This window comes from Drosophila miranda, chromosome 2 (assembly GCF_003369915.1).
Source record: "Drosophila miranda strain MSH22 chromosome 2, D.miranda_PacBio2.1, whole genome shotgun sequence".
Taxonomy (NCBI): domain Eukaryota; kingdom Metazoa; phylum Arthropoda; class Insecta; order Diptera; family Drosophilidae; genus Drosophila; species Drosophila miranda.
In genome coordinates this window covers 15690035-15708804 of record NC_046675.1, presented here as the reverse complement: position 1 = coordinate 15708804, position 18770 = coordinate 15690035, and the positions used below count along the sequence as shown (strand labels likewise).

The following is an 18770-nucleotide window of genomic DNA, read 5'->3' as shown; positions in this document are numbered from 1 at the left end:
AATCGACTAGAGAAGAAGCATTCAAAGCAAGCGGCGCCATACATACCTGGTAGTCTCGAATGAACGTATTCCCCTCAAATTTTATGTACGATTAATGTATATACATGGATCTGGTGAACTGGTGCTTGGGTGCTATAATGTGAGGATGCTTTTGTATGCTTTAGGTGCATGTGGGGGTGGTGGATGGACGGTGGTTTAAGTATGGGAGATCCTTTACCTCAATCAGCCTTGGGTATGGTATGGGTGCCATGATAATGTCAATGATTCAATGCCAAATTTTCGTTTCGTTTCTTTTCGTTTCGATTTATTTTTGTTGCAAAAACATTACTTACGATCGGTGGGGTGTTAGATGTTCTTTTGTGTGGAATGTGGTTTGGACTTAGGCGAGAACTTAAGGTTATGGCCATGAGCTAATTTTTCAAACTACGAGTACTACAGACTTGAGCACCTCCTCCTCCTTATGGGAGCAAGAGTATGTTATCGTTAGTTCTGGGAAAGTGTGCAAAAAACTACTACTACTACATTAACATAGACAAACACACATGCTGGCATGCTGGGATAAATGATGCAATAGAAGTCTTTTGCACGCTTTTGATATTACATAAATTTTGGATAAAAAATCATAAATAATTCGAGTAGTTTTACAAAAATTAGCATCATAGTCGTGGTAGAACATAAAAAACTTACTTATAAAACGTGAACGGTGCAAAAAACTTTACAAAATTTACAATAGACATGTGTTGTGTTGGAAAAGTTATTATTTATCATCTCTCAATCGATCATTTATTTTACATTTTGGTAACTGAATGATATAATAATTGATCTACAGAACGATCGAAAGAACAAGAAGACCCAAGATTTTTATGTTAAAACTTTTGAATAAAATATATGCTGGATCCCATTATTCTCAGTGTCTTTTGGTTTGTTTGCTGTCCTAGAATTCACTACGGGATTGTTGGTTGAACGTAATTGCCTTTTAGGAATGATTTTGCAATGCTCTGGGAGTAGGTTCGTTCTGGAGTGTGATCAAAATTCGTATGAGAGCCCGACATTTATTAAATACACGCGCAAATGCGCAATGGAAATGTTGACAAACAAATTAAGCGGGACGGACAACCAGTCCAGCGTCTTTCGAGCCGGCTATTGCTAAAACTATTCCACACACAGGTACAACAACATGTTGGTTTATGTTAATTACAATTAGTTACAAACATATAGTATTTTTTAGGGGTAAACGAACACAAATAACATTAATCTTAATCGCTATGGTTAAAACACACACAAACAAAAAGTTGGTTATTTAAACGGTTAAACGGGCCCAAAATTGGGAAAATAAATTACAAAACAAAATATCAGGGTGTTCCCCTGTAGACTGCCGCAAGGGATAGTAGTATATCAAGCGTAGGAGCACAGCAGCAGTGGCAGGGACATTGAACCCCAAGATACAGGACTCGAGACTCCACCAGGCAATTGAACACGCACACGAGCCTAGTGGCTGGCAAAGTGGAGGCAACATTAATGAGCGCCACCATGTGAAGATGCTGTGTGGTGCGGAGATTGTCAATTATTTTGCAGTGTTTGCTCAAGACGTCCTCCTTGAAGGCGCCTGGGACATGTGTGAAAAGGGTTGGGCATTGACAAAAGGTCAAACTACAGCCAGGGACAGGCTTTTACCAGATCTCCGTCACCTCGAACTTTTGCAAAATGCGCTGACGACGGACTCCGTTGTCGTCGTGGGGCAGAATGATTTTGAAAGGCCGCAGCAGCACGCTATCCACAAAGGACTTGTGGTACTTGGGGGCGGGCATGGGCGCTGTCAGCGCCTCCACATCGTCCTCCGAATCGGAGTCGGAGTCAGAGTTGCGTGCAGCTGTGTCTGTGTCTGGCTTTTGTTCGCTTTCTTGGGACTCATTGGCCAGGGCCAGAAGGGCTGGTGAGTCATCGAAGTTTTCCAGCGATTTGTTCTTCAAATAGGAGGAATCGTTGCCGGAAGTGAGGGATAGGGAGAACTCATCGACGAGGCGCTCAAAGGATTTGGCTATCTTGCGCTCCCCGCTGGTGCTGGCCGGTGTGGCTGGCAGGTTGCTGAGGTTGCGCAGCCTAAGAGAACTTGTTGCATGCTGCATGGGGGGCAATGTACCCGAATTCGGGCCTGCGAGAGGGCCTCTCTCGGCACCGAAAGAGAGCTGAAGTCCCTGGTTCTCCTTATTCATTTCCAGCTTCAGCTCATCGTTGGCCAGCCTGTAGCTGTTGTTGCGCTTGAGAGCGGCACGAGGCTTGCCGGGATTTGCATTTGCATTCGCATTCGGATTCACATTCGGTAGGGAGAAGTGCACTGCAATTGGGTCAATCGATAAGGCAGGGGGTGGAGTTGGGGCTGGAGTCGCATTGTCATTTACTTTCGCCCTCGGCGGCAGCAGGGGTGGCAGCTGCTGCTGCTCCACCGCCTGCCCACCTTCATCCCCATCTTCAGCCCCACGGGGGTTAGTTTCCATTTCAGCAACCCTCACTTTCGACCCGCAATCTTTTGGATGCTGCTGCCGCTGTGGATGCTGCCCTACGCTTGATTTGCTCGTGCCCATTGATGCGGATTTTGACTTGCTTTTGACTCCAAAATTGTAGTGTTTGTTAATGTTTGTTGCTGTTTCTGTTGCTGCTGCTTCTGTTGTGGCAGTGTTGCAAAGTAGCGTGTTATATACATTAGCAGAGGAGGAACAGGGTTTGGATTCGGTTTGGGGATTAGACTTAAGTGTAAGTGTAGGTGTATGTGTGGGTGGGCAAGCGAAATGGCAACTGTCTGCCGGCGGCTGGAGCACTAGCTTACCTTCTTCGCCGGAGTGGGCCGACGCCGTAGAGGAGGACGAATTGGTGGCCGTGGAGCCAGTCGATGAGTTGGACTTGCCCGAGGGCGAAGGCATCATGTTGCCCGTTGCCGGGGCAGCGGCGGCGGCGGCTGCAATTGTTTCGTAGAAGGGATTCGTGTGGTTGGCCAGCAACTGCTTCTGCTCCTGGTAGGTGCCACCGCCGACTGTCGCTGACTGATACGCAGCCATGCTGCTGCTCTGAGGGATCTTGCTGAGCGGCGACTTGGCTACTATGGGACGCACATTGGCCACCTTGCGGTGGTTGCCAGCGATACCGCCGCTGCTCAATAGCAATAGCTTGGCGCTCTTTGTTGTCGCCGTCAGAGGGGATGTGGCCGTGGATTCTGCTTCTATAGATCCGGGTTCTCCTGCTGCTGCTGCTGCTGCTGATGTTGCACTTTCGCCCGTAGCGGCGTCTCGCGTTGCACTGAGCAGGGCACTTTCGGTTTCCTTTACGTAGGGCCCAGGTGCAAAAGTGGTGTGTGCACCCTTGCGCCGCTTCAAGCTGTCGGAATCGTAGATGACTCTGCCCTCGGCCGTCGTGCGCACCCGACGCTGCTGCTGTTGCTGCTGCTGAGCGGCGACGAGCGATTTCTCCTCGCGCAGTTCGCTGATTTCCGCATACATCGGCACCCCGCAACCCTCGCTCCGGGTGGGTTGCTGCCTCTGCCGCTGCTGCTGCGGATGGGGTGGCGGGGTGGCCTTGCCAGCTGCTGCCGTCTCACCGGGCAGCAGCAGCTGTGCGCAGGCCCCGCTCTCGCTCAGCGGCAGCGGTAGGGCAGAGGGAGAGCCATGGGTTGCATGCCGACGCAAGTGCTGAGGCAGCTCGTTCAGCGACACGTACTCGGACGTAGCAGCAGCCGAAGCCGAGGCTCCGCGACGAACTATGTCATTGGAATAGTAGATGCCGAGGCTGGAGCCAGCGCCCGAGGGCGTAATCTTTGCCCTGTGATTGTTGTTGTTGTTGCTGATATCCGCAATGGTGACGTACTCGCCCGCCAGGTCGTAAAGCTCATCGTCATTGACGGCACTGGCGGAGGCGGGCTTAGGCTTTGGCTTAACCGGAGAGCTTTTTCCCGGCACAAGCTTCACCTTGAGCTTTTCAAACATTCCGCTCAAAGCTTTCGTTGGCGTCTGCTTCAGCTCGTTTAGGTTGTGGTCTTTGCTACTCTCCGGATTCGCATTTGTTGGTGTCCTCTGTTCCGGCTCTGCGGCATCATCCTGTTCCACATCCACGTCCACGGAGAGATTGGTGAGGGTTCGATCCGCCTGCGACTGGTGCTCGTCATCGTCGCTGGTCGTGGGCGTGATGATGCACATCGAGGGAATCCGCTTCGAGGTGATGGCCGTCTTCTGCTTGATCCGCTCGATCCGCTCCACTCCCTCCAGATCCGAGCTCTCCGAGAACTCCAGCTCCGTTGCCCCGCCCGGTAGAGGCATGGCCGAACGCTGCTGCTGCTGATCCTCCTGCTTGGCAGCATCCTCTGCATTGGGCGCCATCTTCACGTTCCTCTTGATGGTTCCCGTCCGTTCCAGTGTGCTGCCGATGGTGCTGCTGCTGTAGCTGCGCTCCAGGGTGCTGCTGCTGGCACTGTTGCTGTTGCTCTGACTGTGGCTCTGGCTCTGGCCAGAGCTGTGCTTGCCCAGCGAGCTGGTCCGCTCCGGCACATCCGGCCCGGAGATGGCTCCGTTCAGGAGCGTGGTGCAGACAGTGCCCGCCGAACTGGTCGTGGTCGAGGTGGAACCCCGGCCGTACAGCTCGTACTCGTTCTCCGCGTTGAGCACCGTCTGGTTGGACTGGCTGCCGAAGGAGTAGGAGCTGGTGTGCAGGCTCTGCTGCAGCGGGGTCATCGGTGGCTCCTCCTCCTTGAGCGTGCGCAGGCCGCTGTCCATGTGGAAAGAGGTGTAGTAGCCCTCGGTGTCGCAGCTGTACGCGGAGCTGGTCTCGTCGTCCAGATGGTTGGGATACGCACCAGCCTCCGTCTGCAGCTCCGGCGTAGCTGTGCCCTCGCTGGTCACGCTGCTCGAGGCGGAGGTGTTCAGGAATCGCCGCCGGCTCATCATTGAGGAGGGCGGTCCACTGCTGTTGCACGGCTGGAAGCTGGACACATTCAGCGAGGTGTTGGAGGCACTAGACTTGGGCTGCATGGTGATCTCACTGCCGATGGAGGCGCGTCCCGACTCGGAGCTGGCGCTCCAGTTGCCGCTGGAAGAGTGCGGCTGCTCATCCTTGCCGGCCAGGCCGTGCAATCCGTTCCGCCGCTGTCTGTTCAGCGTGGCCGTCTCCCGCATCTTCACGTTGGCCGCCGCCAGCGTGGAGGAGAGCTGGAGCTTGCCCCTCAGCTGGCCGCTGCTCGACACGCTCATGCTCTTCTCCGAGGAGGAATACGAGGGTTTTCGTTCGTGCGAAAACCGAGATTCACTCTTCTGGGCGATCAGATCGTGCACCACACACTCTTCGTCGATGTCGCGCTTGGGCTTCGCGCTGGCCTTGGACTTGCCACCACCCCGCTCCACGCTCGAGGAGCCGAGGCCCGGCGGCGATCCATGGCTGCTGCTGTCCGGCTTCTCGGCGGAACTGTTCTGGGAGCTGCATCCGCTGGTGTCCAGCTGGCTGCTCTCCCCAAGGCCGTTCAGCTCTCCCGCCCGGTGCATGAACTTGAACCGGTTGCGGCCCCACTGCTTCAGGGAGTTGAGGCGGGTCAGGGTGCTCTTGCCTTTGTCGTAGGGCAAGGCAACAGATTCCTTTTTTAAGATGTCGCTGGACTTGCTGCGTCCGAATTTCTTCGACTTCTTGGCGCCCTCCGGCGTGTCCGCACTGGCCGCAGCCGGTGCCGGCGATGTGGCATTCGATGAGGCATTCTGCTTCGAGGAGGACTCTCCATTTCTGCTTACGTGTGTGGGAATTCGGGTTTTGCATAAATTGTGCAACAGAACACACACATTTTTTGTTGGGTTAGGAGGGAACATAAAAGAGAAAATATATGTTTGGTATTTGGTTAGCATATTTGTAATGATTGATGGAAGATGTCATATGGAAGATGGAAGGAAGGGCATGGAAGACAGCCTCGTAGGATATAGCCACACAGAGAGAAGGAGAGAGATGGTACGAGTATAGCAGAGAGTATAGCAGAGACAGAGATATTCCTATGTAATGTGATTATTGTGAGAAGTTTTTCAGTCAAGATTTGCTTTTAGACGAACGATCTATTAGAGACACAGATGCACACGCACACACAACAGACATGGGAATAGATGGGAATCTAGAATTGTTGAGTCTAGAATCTAAATTAATTAATGGCACAGTTCAGAGGTTAATTTTCCCGAATACATTTGTATTTTTCGTTTCTCATTTTTCATTTCACATTTTCTCGTTGTTCCCGCCGCCGCCTCATCTGTTGATTATTAGAGACGATTACAACATCTACATTTTAGTTTCGAGTGGAGCAGATCATCCATCCCGCCACTCTATGAGGCATCTATGTGGCATGCAAAGTGCTAGCGAGTGGCAGAGAGAGAGGGGGCAGGAGCAGGGAGATAAGAATTCGACTCATTTCGATTCTGGGGCAAGAACGGCCCGAATTAGGGGATTCATCGGGCTGGAGGGAGGCTGGCGGGGTAGGGCCCCAAAGTGCAGTCATTGCTAAAAGATTTTCATTGAATTTCAATGTATGTATACTCGAATGAGCACAAACAAAATCAAATACGAAAGAAATGCCAGCTTTTGGGATGGTCGAAGTTTTGGATACCCTTTGCAGGGAAATCAATCTAACAAAAGAAAACCCCCTTAACTATGTGCGCAACTCGAGTGCAGCATTAATGTGCCGCATAATGCAAAGAACATTTATCTTCTGCCTAAATGCTGAGTCTTTGCCTTGCAAACATATCTCATAAATGAAGACTACCCCTTTTCGGTGTGAGAGTAACAAAGAATCACGGAATGAATGCACTTGCAGTTTGGCAAGCACTGGCCATTGGGGCGTTAACTTTTTCGCTGGTTTCAGCATTTTTCGACTGCTGATCGCACAGCATACAATATTGAACAGCATTGACATAATGTGGCACACAAACTTGTAGTCTGTCTTTCTGTGTGTGTGGGTGTGTGTGTGTAGGGGTAGGGTCTCTCATGTTGCACATATAGAACGCAGTCAAATGGAATGACGCCGTCTCTGGGCTGTCGCTGGGACTTGGAGCCAAAAGTCCATGGCTTTTGTGGGCAGACGCCCAACAAAACAAAATAAGATTTATGAAACTTTTAGCAAAAGGCGTCGCGTCGTGTCGTTTCGTGTGCGCCGTGGCATTTGAAAAGCACAGGAAAGGCTGAGAGTCTGAAGTAAAGTAAAAACTTGTGCAAAATCCTACAGAGGAGTTTGCCTCTCGCATGATTTATGCTGATGATGCGGCGGACAGCGGCGTGCAGCGGAGTTGCAGGAGAGAGAAGCTTGAAAGAGTGGGTCGACTGACTGACGACTGACGACTGACTAGATCCCAGCTATAGGTCCAAAGAGGAGTGCAAACGTGGAGTGCGTGTGTGGGTGTTCGAGGCTCGTGGCCGGGCCAAGAATGCATGGGTGCCCCACATGACGGGGGCTGTGGCGGGGGCGGGAAAAGGGCGAATGTCTGGTATGGATCATGATATGTACGTGTATGGATTTATATGACTGTTCGTATTCATGTGGGTACTCTGTATCTGTATTCAATATTTTTCGTTGAATTTGTTAGGCTGTTTTTTTTTTGTTGCATTGAATCAAAAAATGTTTATCCAAAGTTGCATTGTTTCGAAATGTTTCCATTGTCGAATTCGTAAAAGGAATGCGGCTGAAATTCAATTGAAATTTGGAATGCAACAGCAAGTATCTAATTACACGTACATTAAGCTAAAAACACAATTTATTTACAATTTTATTTGTATTTCTTTGTACAACATTCAAATTTTGTTAAGCAATTTTCGTAATTTGTAATAATTTCATGCATTTTGTGCGGCTAATTCGGCAAACAATATATATATAATATGTAGTTAATGGCACAGGAATCTGCTTTGTTTTGTACAATCATAAGAAAGAAAAATCAAGAAAAACAAAGAAAACTAAACAGCATAACAAATTGTTCAGCTAAAAATTTGGCTGTTCACAATAATCTCATAGGAAAATGCAGTTGAGAATAAATGGGGGATATGATGGGTACGATTCTTCTGAGATATGATTCTTCAGATATGTACACATATACGATGTTTAGTATGGGACTTATGTACAGTTCTGATAGGCAGTGTGAGAGTTCTAGGAACTGCTCGGCGTTTGAAAGAGAAGTAACAGATATGTAGGTATCCGTCTACACGGATATCCATAGATAGATATATAAGAGAGCTAGAGATACATACCCATTGGCTGCGTCTTGGATCTCCTTCTGGTCGATGCCGGCTATCGTGTTCCTCCGCTTGCCGCGCACCTTGCGGGACCGCGACCTCCGGCTAACCGTCTGCACGTTGTCGTCCAGGTTGTTGGCCTCCGTCTGTCCGTTTTCGGGACTGGCGCTGCTCGAGGAGGCCGCCGGGGTGGTGCCACCGGCAAAGCATCCTGCCGTGGACTTGCGGGCCGCACACATCCGCTGGAAATTCTTTCCAGAAATGTTCACCGAAATCACTTCGGCGGGGTATCTGTGGAAACCGGAGAAGAGGGGGCCATGGTTAGTTCTCCGTTGGAAATCGATCTGCTGCTGTTGGGGCACAGTTTGAAGTGCGCTTTTTGTGGTTACCCAAACTATAATTCGTTTGCCCGAGCCACAGCACTTTTGTGCCCCCAATCAGTGGAGCATGAACACGGCTCCGTCTGATGGCAGCGGCTGCGGCTGCTGCTCCATTTCGGAGCCTAACAAATGAGCCATGGCCGGAACGGGGCGTGGCCCAAAGGGAGGGGGGCTCGACACTTGCATAATTGTGCGGTCACCGCACTGTAAATATTCATACGATACGTAATTCAATTAATTTATTTAAGCTTTTTTATCCGAGCTATACGCGCGATGCGCTCTCTGAACAAACATTCGACTGAAACAGTCGAAACTCGGATGGAAAAAATGTGGAAAATGTGGACGGAAAAACAACAGTTTTTGTGGAAAATGTGGACGGAAAAACAACAGTTTTTTGGGGCTGGAAAAACAAAAGCAAACACGTGAAATTTGCATAAAAACCTATTAAAATTGTGTATTTAAAGTTCAACAAATTAACACTACACAGTACTTTTGAAACTGTAATATGGAAACGGTAGATGTCAAACTTTTAGCTTAGCACAATAGCTCGCAAACTGTAAGGTAGGATTTCCATTGAAGGCTAATCTTTGAATATTTTGTGTTTGGATGGGTAAATTTTGATCCTTGGATACTCACTTTAAGGCAATCTGTTTGGTCTGCTCCTCGGGTGAAGGCAGTCGATGATTCAAAGGCACATCTTTATTGATATCGTTCGGCAGCAATGCCTGATTATGATGATGATGATGGTGGGAGCTGCTGTCCGCCGCCTGGCTCAGGTTCTGGGCGTACAGGGCGTCGGCGGCATCGGCGGACAGCACGGACGGAGAGAGGGCGGGCGTGTGGACGCCACTGTCGCCGATGACCATGGAGGTGCTTATCGAGGTGTCCACATGGTGCATGCAATCGGGCGTGACGGTGACATCACCCAGCGCCTCGCTGGAGGTCCACTTCCGTAGATCCTCGATGGCAGCAGGCTGAAAGAAAGAGACAGATGGGCAAGCAAAGGGTTAGGGATAGGGTTGATAAATTTGTCCATTTGGCATGCAAAATATTGTATGTTGCTTTATGTCCTGCCGGACAGCTCCCTAATTAGTCGGCGGAGTCACGCAGAAGGCCTGAAAATGTGTCTGCCTCCTGGCATTTGTGTTTGCGCAAACATTCTTTATGCTTTCCGCAAATTGGGGCAAGTCACGCCATTTACAAATCCCTCCCCAAGCCCCATCCCAAAAAAAAGAGCAGCAACACGCGTTTTGTGCTTTCAAAGTGAAATTCAATCAATCTAATTAAAAACAATAGAAGAACACGTGGGCCAGGGATACCCTGCCAAGGGCAGACTATAGTTTGGGACCCCAACGAAATGGTTTCCTCGTTTTTCACAGTTTTCTGCGACTCTTCCCCATGCAGTGTAGCTATACACTCAAAGAAAAATGGCACTGTGAAAGAAAACAACCATAAATATTCGGTTTTTGATTTAAGCATAAATTAATCAAAATTTATCCTATGGCCCATAGTTATTATATTTAATATAAATAGGAAAAACTTTGTCTAAAATGAATATGTATTTAAAATATGAAAATATTTACTTTAAATATGAATTATGTCGCGGCTTTTGCCGCGGCTCACCACGTGCCCCTTCGTTTTTCTCTGGGTGTATAGAAAACATTCCCTAGATTGGAATTGTTTTCAATTCCTAAGTGAATTACTCTCTTAAAGAAAACAAAAAAACAAAAACGCAATCGTTTCATTTGATTTTCGGTTCGACTGCTGTCGGAATCAATTGTAACAATTGAAAATCATGTGCGGAGTGAGGAGTGGTGGAGTGGGTAGTGGGGACTGCGGAATCGGGGAAACCCTCACCCCCAGAAAAATCTACATAAAAAGACACTTGAGCTAGATTTCCAAATGGCCAAAGTCAGCAGCGGCTCGGCTCTCTCTGACCATAAAGAAAGACGGCTACGGCTTAGGCTAAGGCTACGGTTACGTCTACGGGTATCCCACATCGGAGTCTGAGTCGCATTTTGAGTCTGCCAAAAACTCTTTTAGCGAGAGGGTCCCGGGGTTTCCGTCTTTCTTGTCAATGGATGAATGGGGGGCCCAGTGGCCCAGGCGGCCCAGGCGGCCCAGGCGGCTGGGCAACTTTTAACGATAAAATATTTGCACATAAATGTCGAGTGCCGTATATAATAATGCAATTTAAGTGCCGTCAAGTAAACAACAATAACAGCAACCTCCCCATGCCATTCCTTATGCCTTTGAATGCCTTTCCATGCCTCTCCATGCCTTTCGTTGCCATCTCGAAGATAGTTGCTGCCGTAACCAATAAACCGCAGAGCGCTAATGGGTCTCGTCTCGAAAGTCTGGGCTCCAGGTTCGGGTTCGGGTGCGGGTTCTCTTTCTCTTTGGGTTATCTGGGGAGTACGCAGTGCCTGGCCGAGCGGAACGTTGCGGCCAACTAGCGTCAAACGCAATGCGAAAAGGATTAAAAGTCATTTTATTAAGCAGCAGACGACAGAAACAGAACGGAGGAGATACAGGGAGAGATGGGGGGCTGGGGGACTGGCGACAGGCGACAGGCGACTGGGATTGACAACCCAACCGGCGCTGTTTTTGCCAAAAACAAGTTTGGCAACCTATTGAACAGCGATCCAAATTGTCGTCCTCGTCGTCGTCTTTGTCGTCGTCGTGGCTGAGTCAGTGGCTGTCTTTGCCAATGACATCGTCTATTGGCCATTGGCTGTTTGTCTTTTGGAGCTTATCTAATGGCCTGGCCTGGCAGATAAACAGGAGACGACACAAAGACGACGACAACGACTACAACAACAACAACAAAGTGGGCCAATTGAAAATGCGCGTTAGCTCAAATTAACTGCAATTTTCTGATATGTTCTCAAAGAATTTGCGACAGCGAACAAAGACGGAATAAATTGGATAGAAAAACTCAGCTGAAGATGCGATCTCTGATGTACTTTTGTCTATAAATAATATTTTATAGTGAAAAATCCTCAAATAGAGGCAATAAATTCAAAAATTGCATTGGCTTCAGCCATGAACAAAGGAATTTGCAAGATACTTGAACGTTGAATGAGCAAAGAACAATGGAATTCATTTGGAAGCAACTGAAGCACACAGATATATATCTTCTTAGGAATATATATGTTTTTTATATAAAATAAAAGGCTTTGGGAGCACAATTTAGGTTGAGATTCTCCAGGAGATACTTAAGATGTAGATGGAGTGGGGCTACAAATGGAAACTGTCTAAAATCAATAAATAAATGACGACTCCCAAAAAATTTGCAGAGAAAATAGGAGAAATATTCGACATGGAAAATGATTCGAAGAAATACAAAAAATTTAATTTATGGGTAGGCATTCTGTTAATTCTACCTATGAGGAATCCCTTTCTGAATCCTATCTTAGACACAAATATTTGGAGATATAATCTCTGGAAGAAACCATCCCTCAAGCATACAATCTCTGAACGAAACAGTCAGTCCTTTAGAGAAACACATCTTTGAGAAATCATCTTTTGTATCCATAATCTCTAAGAGAATATAATTTTAGAGAGTACACAGCTGCTGGTAGATACATATATCTAGAGTCACATTATCTCCTTAACTAAGAAACGCTCTCCCATAAAATATTCCTTAAGAAGACTCTTCAAATCCAGTCCAATCAATTTATAAGCCATCACAAGAGTTAAGCCACAAGCGAAAGGAGGGAAATCCCTGTCCTCCACCAGCTTGGAAAAGACATAATGGCGTGGGACGACACTTGAGCAATTAAAACGGAGTCAACTAACTCGAATGATTTGATGGAGTCTTAGCCTGTCCCGCCCCCCGATTGATGGAGCTGCAGCTCCTCCTCGTTAGATGTTGGCCATTAGGCGGAGCTGCAGCTGGAGCTGCTGCAAGATGTGTGGTCCCTCTTCGTTCGATGTTGCAGGCTCTCCTGTGTGTGGGGGCTATGTGGAGCACACGGACGGACGGGAGAGAGAGAGAGATGGAGGAGAGTCTGGTCTATGGCTTTTAGAGGCGACACAGCTGGCAGATAGCAGGAAGCCACAGCCACAACATCAGCCACTGGGACCACACACATGAGGTCGTTATGGGGTTCGCTTCGTTTCGTTTTGGCTTGCTTTTGGTTTTGGTTTTGCTTTTGGTTTGGGGACCTGGTCTGGTCTGTCGAGGTCTCCGGACTCTATGCGTGCTCCGGCCACTAAACATATTATTTATGCATGTGGCATTAACTTTTGCGAGTACCTGTGCCTGTACATGTACGTACATGAAAACGGGCCATCGCCTAACGGAGCAGCCCGGGAAAACCCGTTTAAAACTCACCAAACGTATCTCGATCTCGGCATCGATGCGCGTGCGCAGCTTGCGATTGGCATTGCCAAAGTCGGACACGCAGATCAAATAGTCCTCGGACGCGGACGCCTCCGCGGAGCCTCCGCCTCCGCCTCCGTTCGTTAGGACATCGTGACCATTGTGGTAGGCCCCCGTCGTTCCGTCCCCGTTGAAGGAAATGGAACGCGGCGGAGTGGTGCCCGTGGCCGTGGCATTGGACTGGGCCAGAGCCGCGAGGGCTCCTGCGGTGGCCGCTCCAACGGGCCGGTCCTTGCCGGCCTCCGTGTACAGCTGGCGAACGCTAAGCGGCCGCGTGTCGCCGGTGAAGAGCGCCTGCTGGAATGACTTGTCCGTCTCGTAGTGCTCCTTGCGCTGTGCAAAGGTGAGGAGGTCGCTTTCAGCTGGAAAAAAAACACACAAAAAGAAGAGCCATTAGCGCATATTTTCTTGGAAATGAGTTCTAGAGTACATTACAGGGGGTGTTCGAGCAAACACAAAAGATTTGTATACACAAAGAAACGATCTACAAAGCGAGAGAGAGAGAGATCTAAAGTGGCATCCACCAGATAGATACAACCTAGCACTGCCCCATCTATATATAGCACTATCGTATCATTATCATCGCCAGCAAGTACTCAAAAGTGCTTTATGTGTAATCTAATTGAAAGAGCGGCCTGTCCCTGTCCCTGTCCCGCCCAGCTGCGTGTCTGCGTGTGGCGTGCCCCCGTTTCCTGCCACATATTAATTGGCAGCTCCCATCGATCGCTCCTCTCGAGAGATCCGCAAACAATGGCAGGCCGGCCGCAAATAAATCAATGCGAAAATTAATAGAGTGAAAAAATCGCCAGAGACCAAGGACACAGGCAACAAAAAAAAAATGAAGAAGAAAATAATCAAAATAAACGAATGCCATGAAAAATTGTAATTAACTTTAATAACCCTGCCTGCCACATGCCACCGGGCGTCTCCTCCAGCAGTTGCATATTTAATTCTCACAGCAGTTTCGTGGCCGGCAGTCGGTCTTCCCTTCGGAGGGAGGGATAGATAGATGGAGTGGGGAGTACGGACCATGGCCGCCGTTTGTCTTTCTGGCTGTCTGCACATTTTGCATTTAATAGGCCGCCATGTGGACTTGGTCGGTAATGAAAACAAAGCCCGAGGAGTCCGATGAGTAGCGGCAGCAACTACCAGGAAGCAGCACCCAACAGCTACAACAAGATGGAGCAGAAGCAGCCACTCGTAGATTAACAAGTCCAGAGCAAAGACACTTGACACAGCAGCAGCCAGAGACAGAGACGGAGACGGAGACAGAGACAGAGCTGGACCGCTGCCAGGCACTGCAACTGCAACAGAAGCTGCCCGCCCAATGAGGAGTGGCAAGAGGCAGGAGGCAGGAGGCACTGAACGAACCTAGCGCTAAATTCAGGCAATTTTATGGCACTCGGGCCACGTTTTGACGTTCAGTTGCGCCACTGGAAGATGCATGGGTCTGTAGCCAGAAGCCAGAAGCCACCAGCCACCAGATTCTTTCCCATTTCGCCAGCAATTTCAAGTGCGTAGACATTGGCACACGTACTCCGGCACCGGGAGTGACCCCCATATACAAGATACAAAAATACATTTCCATGCCGTTCCCTTTTTTTGGCCAAATGTGAAATTCAATTAGGCATGCTCTCAGGTGCAAGGCTACTGCTGCCTTGGTGCTCTGCTCCGTGGCAAGCGGAAGCTGGCAGACAGCAGACCGACCAGCAGGAAATGGCAAATTATCGAGGCAAAAATTATTTTTCCCTAAAACTTTATGGGGCTGGGGAGGTTGAAAGACCCTGCCCCTGGGCTTTGGGGGCAGGGACAGAGGAGGCGTCGTCACGTCTGCGTGACGGCCATGGCCACATAATTTATGACTCATGTACAGCTCGCACAAGAATGTCTCTTATATACATATAGTACTCCTATGTACACACAGAACCGCCGCTGCGAAACACATATTCAAATATACAGCGAATAAAGACGCAAATTGCAATCGTTCTTGGTCTGCATTATTCGCTGAGATTGCGACAAATCGTGCCTGTCTTTCTGTCGTTTGATTACGAGTGCGCTTCAGCATTGTCAGAGGCAGAGGAAGGGGCAGAGACAGAGGCGGCACCATGTCCATAACAATATCCATATAGACTCGTACAGGCACAGCCACAGCCACAGCCATGGCAACATCAGGGGCAAGGCCTAATAAGGCTGTAATCCACTTTTATGGCTTTTTAGCCGTTATCCAACGACAATTGTTAAACCAGTAAAGGAGTGATATATGCAGCATATTTATGGACAAGGAAAGAGATAGATAGATAGATAGATTGTAAGATACGCCATGCAATACTCTTTCTTGTAATGATATCAAGGATACCACATCCCTATAATCTTTGCCAGACGACAGCTGTGGGCTATGACTAGAACATCGGTGGGCAGGCCCCTGCTCTCAGTACTCCTGAGTACTCCTTCTTCGGAAACCAATACCGAGAATGCAAAAACAAAGTACACACCTTGCGTGGGAGCGAGACTGAGCCTGGGGGTAGGGAGAACCGAATCTCTGGACCACGAACTGATATGTATTTGTTATTATTAAAAGGATTGATCAGAATAATGACACATTTTAAGCCAAATCTTAGGTTACAAAATATTCTAAGGAAGCTTCAGTTGACATTAATGCATTATTATCTCTTAACAGGAGATAAAAGATAACAAAACATTTGCAAGTCTTATTCAAACTCGTAGATCGGAACCGCGAATGCAAAAACAAAATACACGCAAGGTGGGTTTCGGGTCTCATTGAAAAAGCGTGCCTAGAGTCTCCCTAAAAGACGAAGGGATTTCCCGGCACTTACTGGAAGAATTACTGGTTGTTACCATTAGCGAACAGACTCTATACAAATGACAGCTATTGATTTTGTGTAAAAATTACAACTTTTCCAGCATCGCAATCTGCCTAAACAAATTTACATGCCCCAATGGAAAAAGCGATCTGCATTTTAGAGAGCATCAAGCATTCTATTGGCGGTAGGGATGGGGTGTGCAGAAGTTGTCGCCTGGTTTCTGTTGACATTTCTCGATTGTCATGTCAGAGGCGATGAAATTTATAGAAGGGAGCATCGCAAACACAGATACGAGAACGGATGATGCCACGCCAGATGGAAGACCATGGAGAACCAATAGCCCCGGAGCCAATATATCAAAAGTGCATTTGCCACGGCACTCGGTGGCACATTGACACGTATGTGGCAGATACGAATACGAATACGAGTACGAGTGTGTGGTGTCTGGCAAAGCCGCAAATAAATGAGATTTGCACAAGATGTTGGCCAACCGAGCGGACCGGCTCAAACACCGAATCGAACAACCGAATCCCCAGCCCGATGCAGACACTTTTTAGAATTTACTCGGGCCATAAATTGACACCGCACTACGACGGGAAGGGAAGGGGAGCCAGAGGTACGTGCAACATGAAAGCTGCGCTGGCACGTCGACAGCAGCAGCAGCAGCAGCAGCAGCAGCATCGGCTGTGCTATGCTGTATCTAGCAGATACAATCTGTCATAGACTAACGCGTTCTGTAGCATAATTTGCAGGCAAACGAAACGAGTTTCCACTGGTGGCACTCGGCTCCAAGGTGTAGAAGGGGGTGGGGGGGGGGGGGGGGTGCCGTAGCAGGCTACGTGCTCCCTGGCGATAATGTCTTGGCAATAAATGATTTATAAGCAATCCATGGCGATGGCAGTTGCTGCCTTAATTACGCTGATTGCACCAGGTTAGGGATCAATGCCCGCAAAGCTCAGCCACACACAAAAACAAAAAACATAATTGCAACGAGTGGCAGACGCAGTGGCAGTGGCAGACAACGAGGAGGCCTCCCTTCAATCAGTAGAATGTCCACTTTAATTTAATTATTTAAAGCGAAAAACAATTGAAGGCAAAGCCAAGTTAAAGACTGAAGACAGGCGGGCAGACAGACAGACAGTTACTGCCCTTGGCCCTCAGCCAGGCTTCCAGATTGCTGTGGACATCGCCGGTTACCCCATCTATCTGTATCTGTATCTGTGTCTGTGTCTGTGTCTGTACGGGGCCTGCTGTGCGTAAGTGTCGTAATAGCATTTAAAGCAATTACGGGTCGCATTTGGGTCTGCCTCTGGCATCCGCCACGGGAAATGAAGGTCCTGTGACATCCGATGCGATAAAAATGAAAGCCAAGTGATAAATTAATTATGAGGAAAAAAATGCACAAGAAGCAAGGCGGCGCAAGCATTTGGATTCAAAGTCGAAGCTGAAATACTCTCTAGTGTATTTTTAAAGATTTTTAAAAGCACGAATATATCCCCTTCTTTCATGGTAATATTTTAAACTTTTTCTCCATTACAAAATGGAGTTTTAGTTTAGTTTGAGCTTTCAACAAAATCGCCATTAAATCCTAGAAGTGTCTTCCTTCATTCTAAGCTTCTGCAATAAATCTCAGGGCTCCAACATTTTCGAGAGCCAACCATTAGTCTAGGCTTTATCTTTTGGCACTCCCAAACTCCACTAGGCACCTCTTGCTCTTCCGGCTTGAGCCGCCTAAGACTGACAAACTTCTTGGCCAAGTTAACATGGCTCTTGGGTGTTCGTAGCCTGGCTGTGATTACCATGAGAGCAACACTTGTTATAAATGATGAGAGCCCAAAACCTGTCCATGTACCAGGCGCTTATCACCGAACAATGTCTGCATTCAGCTCTCGGATGATTTATGGGCAGGGATTATGGGGCGCAGGGGCACTGTGGGAGAGGGAGGGAGGTGCGAGCTTAAAGTGTCAAATGTTGTTGCACAAAAACTGCAAAATATAATCAAATACATGAGATACATCCACAAGTACACATACACCCGGGTGTGCCGACATATATGGAAATGCTGATGTGGTAGTCACATGTGCTTTATGGCCAAAAGTTTTTGCGTTTTGGCTGGGCTTTGGGTCTCGTCTGGGGGGGGGGGGGGGTTGCTGTTTTAGCAAATTTTCGCCAAGCCAACAAAAGAGCCGCACCACATTTGGGGCGCCACAAGCGCATAAATTGTAAAGCCAACGGCAGCAACAACAACAACAACAACAACAATAGCTAGACAAATTTATGCAATGCCATGGGGAGGCATGAGGGAACTTAGGGGTGGGGCAGCAGTGGCAGCAGCCGCTACCCCAAACAATCAACGAGCAAATGTTGCACGTAATGCGACAGTAAAAATGTGGCCAAAACAAAAGCGCAAAAGAAATGTTGACAGCGGCTACCAAAACAGAAAATAGAAAAAAAAACACAGGGAAAGAGAGCTACAGAAATGGCAAATAAAATTGGTCTCGCTTTCTGGCGAAAAATCTCATTAAAGACAAGTTCCCATATGCGTCGCTAGCCCCTGCATCCGGAGTCAGGAGTCAGCAGTCGAGAGTCGGGAGTCACACAGTCCGTCAGGAGACAATCGAATCAGCTGCCTCCCAGCTGCACTATTAAAACTGATTTATGCTCTGCCCCGAAGACACACCCACGCATTGGAATTGCCAGTAAACGCACTGCCAATTCTCGTATAAATGGGCAAGTCACGTGATGGTCGGTAGTGATTCTGATTTGCCAAGCCCTCAGGCCCACAGGCCCATAAAAGGTCAATGTGGCTGACGATACCAGGGGTATACAGGGGTATACAGAGGGGGAGGAGGAGAGAGAGAGTGAGTAAGCAGGCCTGGCCAGGACCTAATGATCTGAATTATGTGTTTTCCGGGGGGTTGGGTGGGAGAACTCTTTTCATTAGGTCTCACGATG

At 48.4% G+C, this 18770-nt stretch overlaps 1 protein-coding gene across 3 annotated transcripts in view; it reads right to left on the bottom strand.

Moving 5' to 3' along the window:
- Positions 1 to 18770, bottom strand: part of LOC108155567 — a 42794-nt gene that overhangs the window by 1744 nt on the left and 22280 nt on the right. Inside the window, exons 2-5 of one of the 3 annotated variants that reach the window (XM_017286460.2) lie at positions 12946 to 13355; positions 9243 to 9580; positions 8242 to 8517; positions 2825 to 5751 (exon numbers count right to left, since the gene is read on the bottom strand). In XM_017286460.2, coding sequence (XP_017141949.1) covers positions 2825 to 5751; positions 8242 to 8517; positions 9243 to 9580; positions 12946 to 13355 — 3951 coding nt within the window. Of the gene's footprint in view, positions 1 to 281; positions 5752 to 8241; positions 8518 to 9242; positions 9581 to 12945; positions 13356 to 18770 lie in introns of those variants that run through there. The other 2 variants (XM_017286459.2, XM_017286461.2) reach the window with 2 other exon arrangements.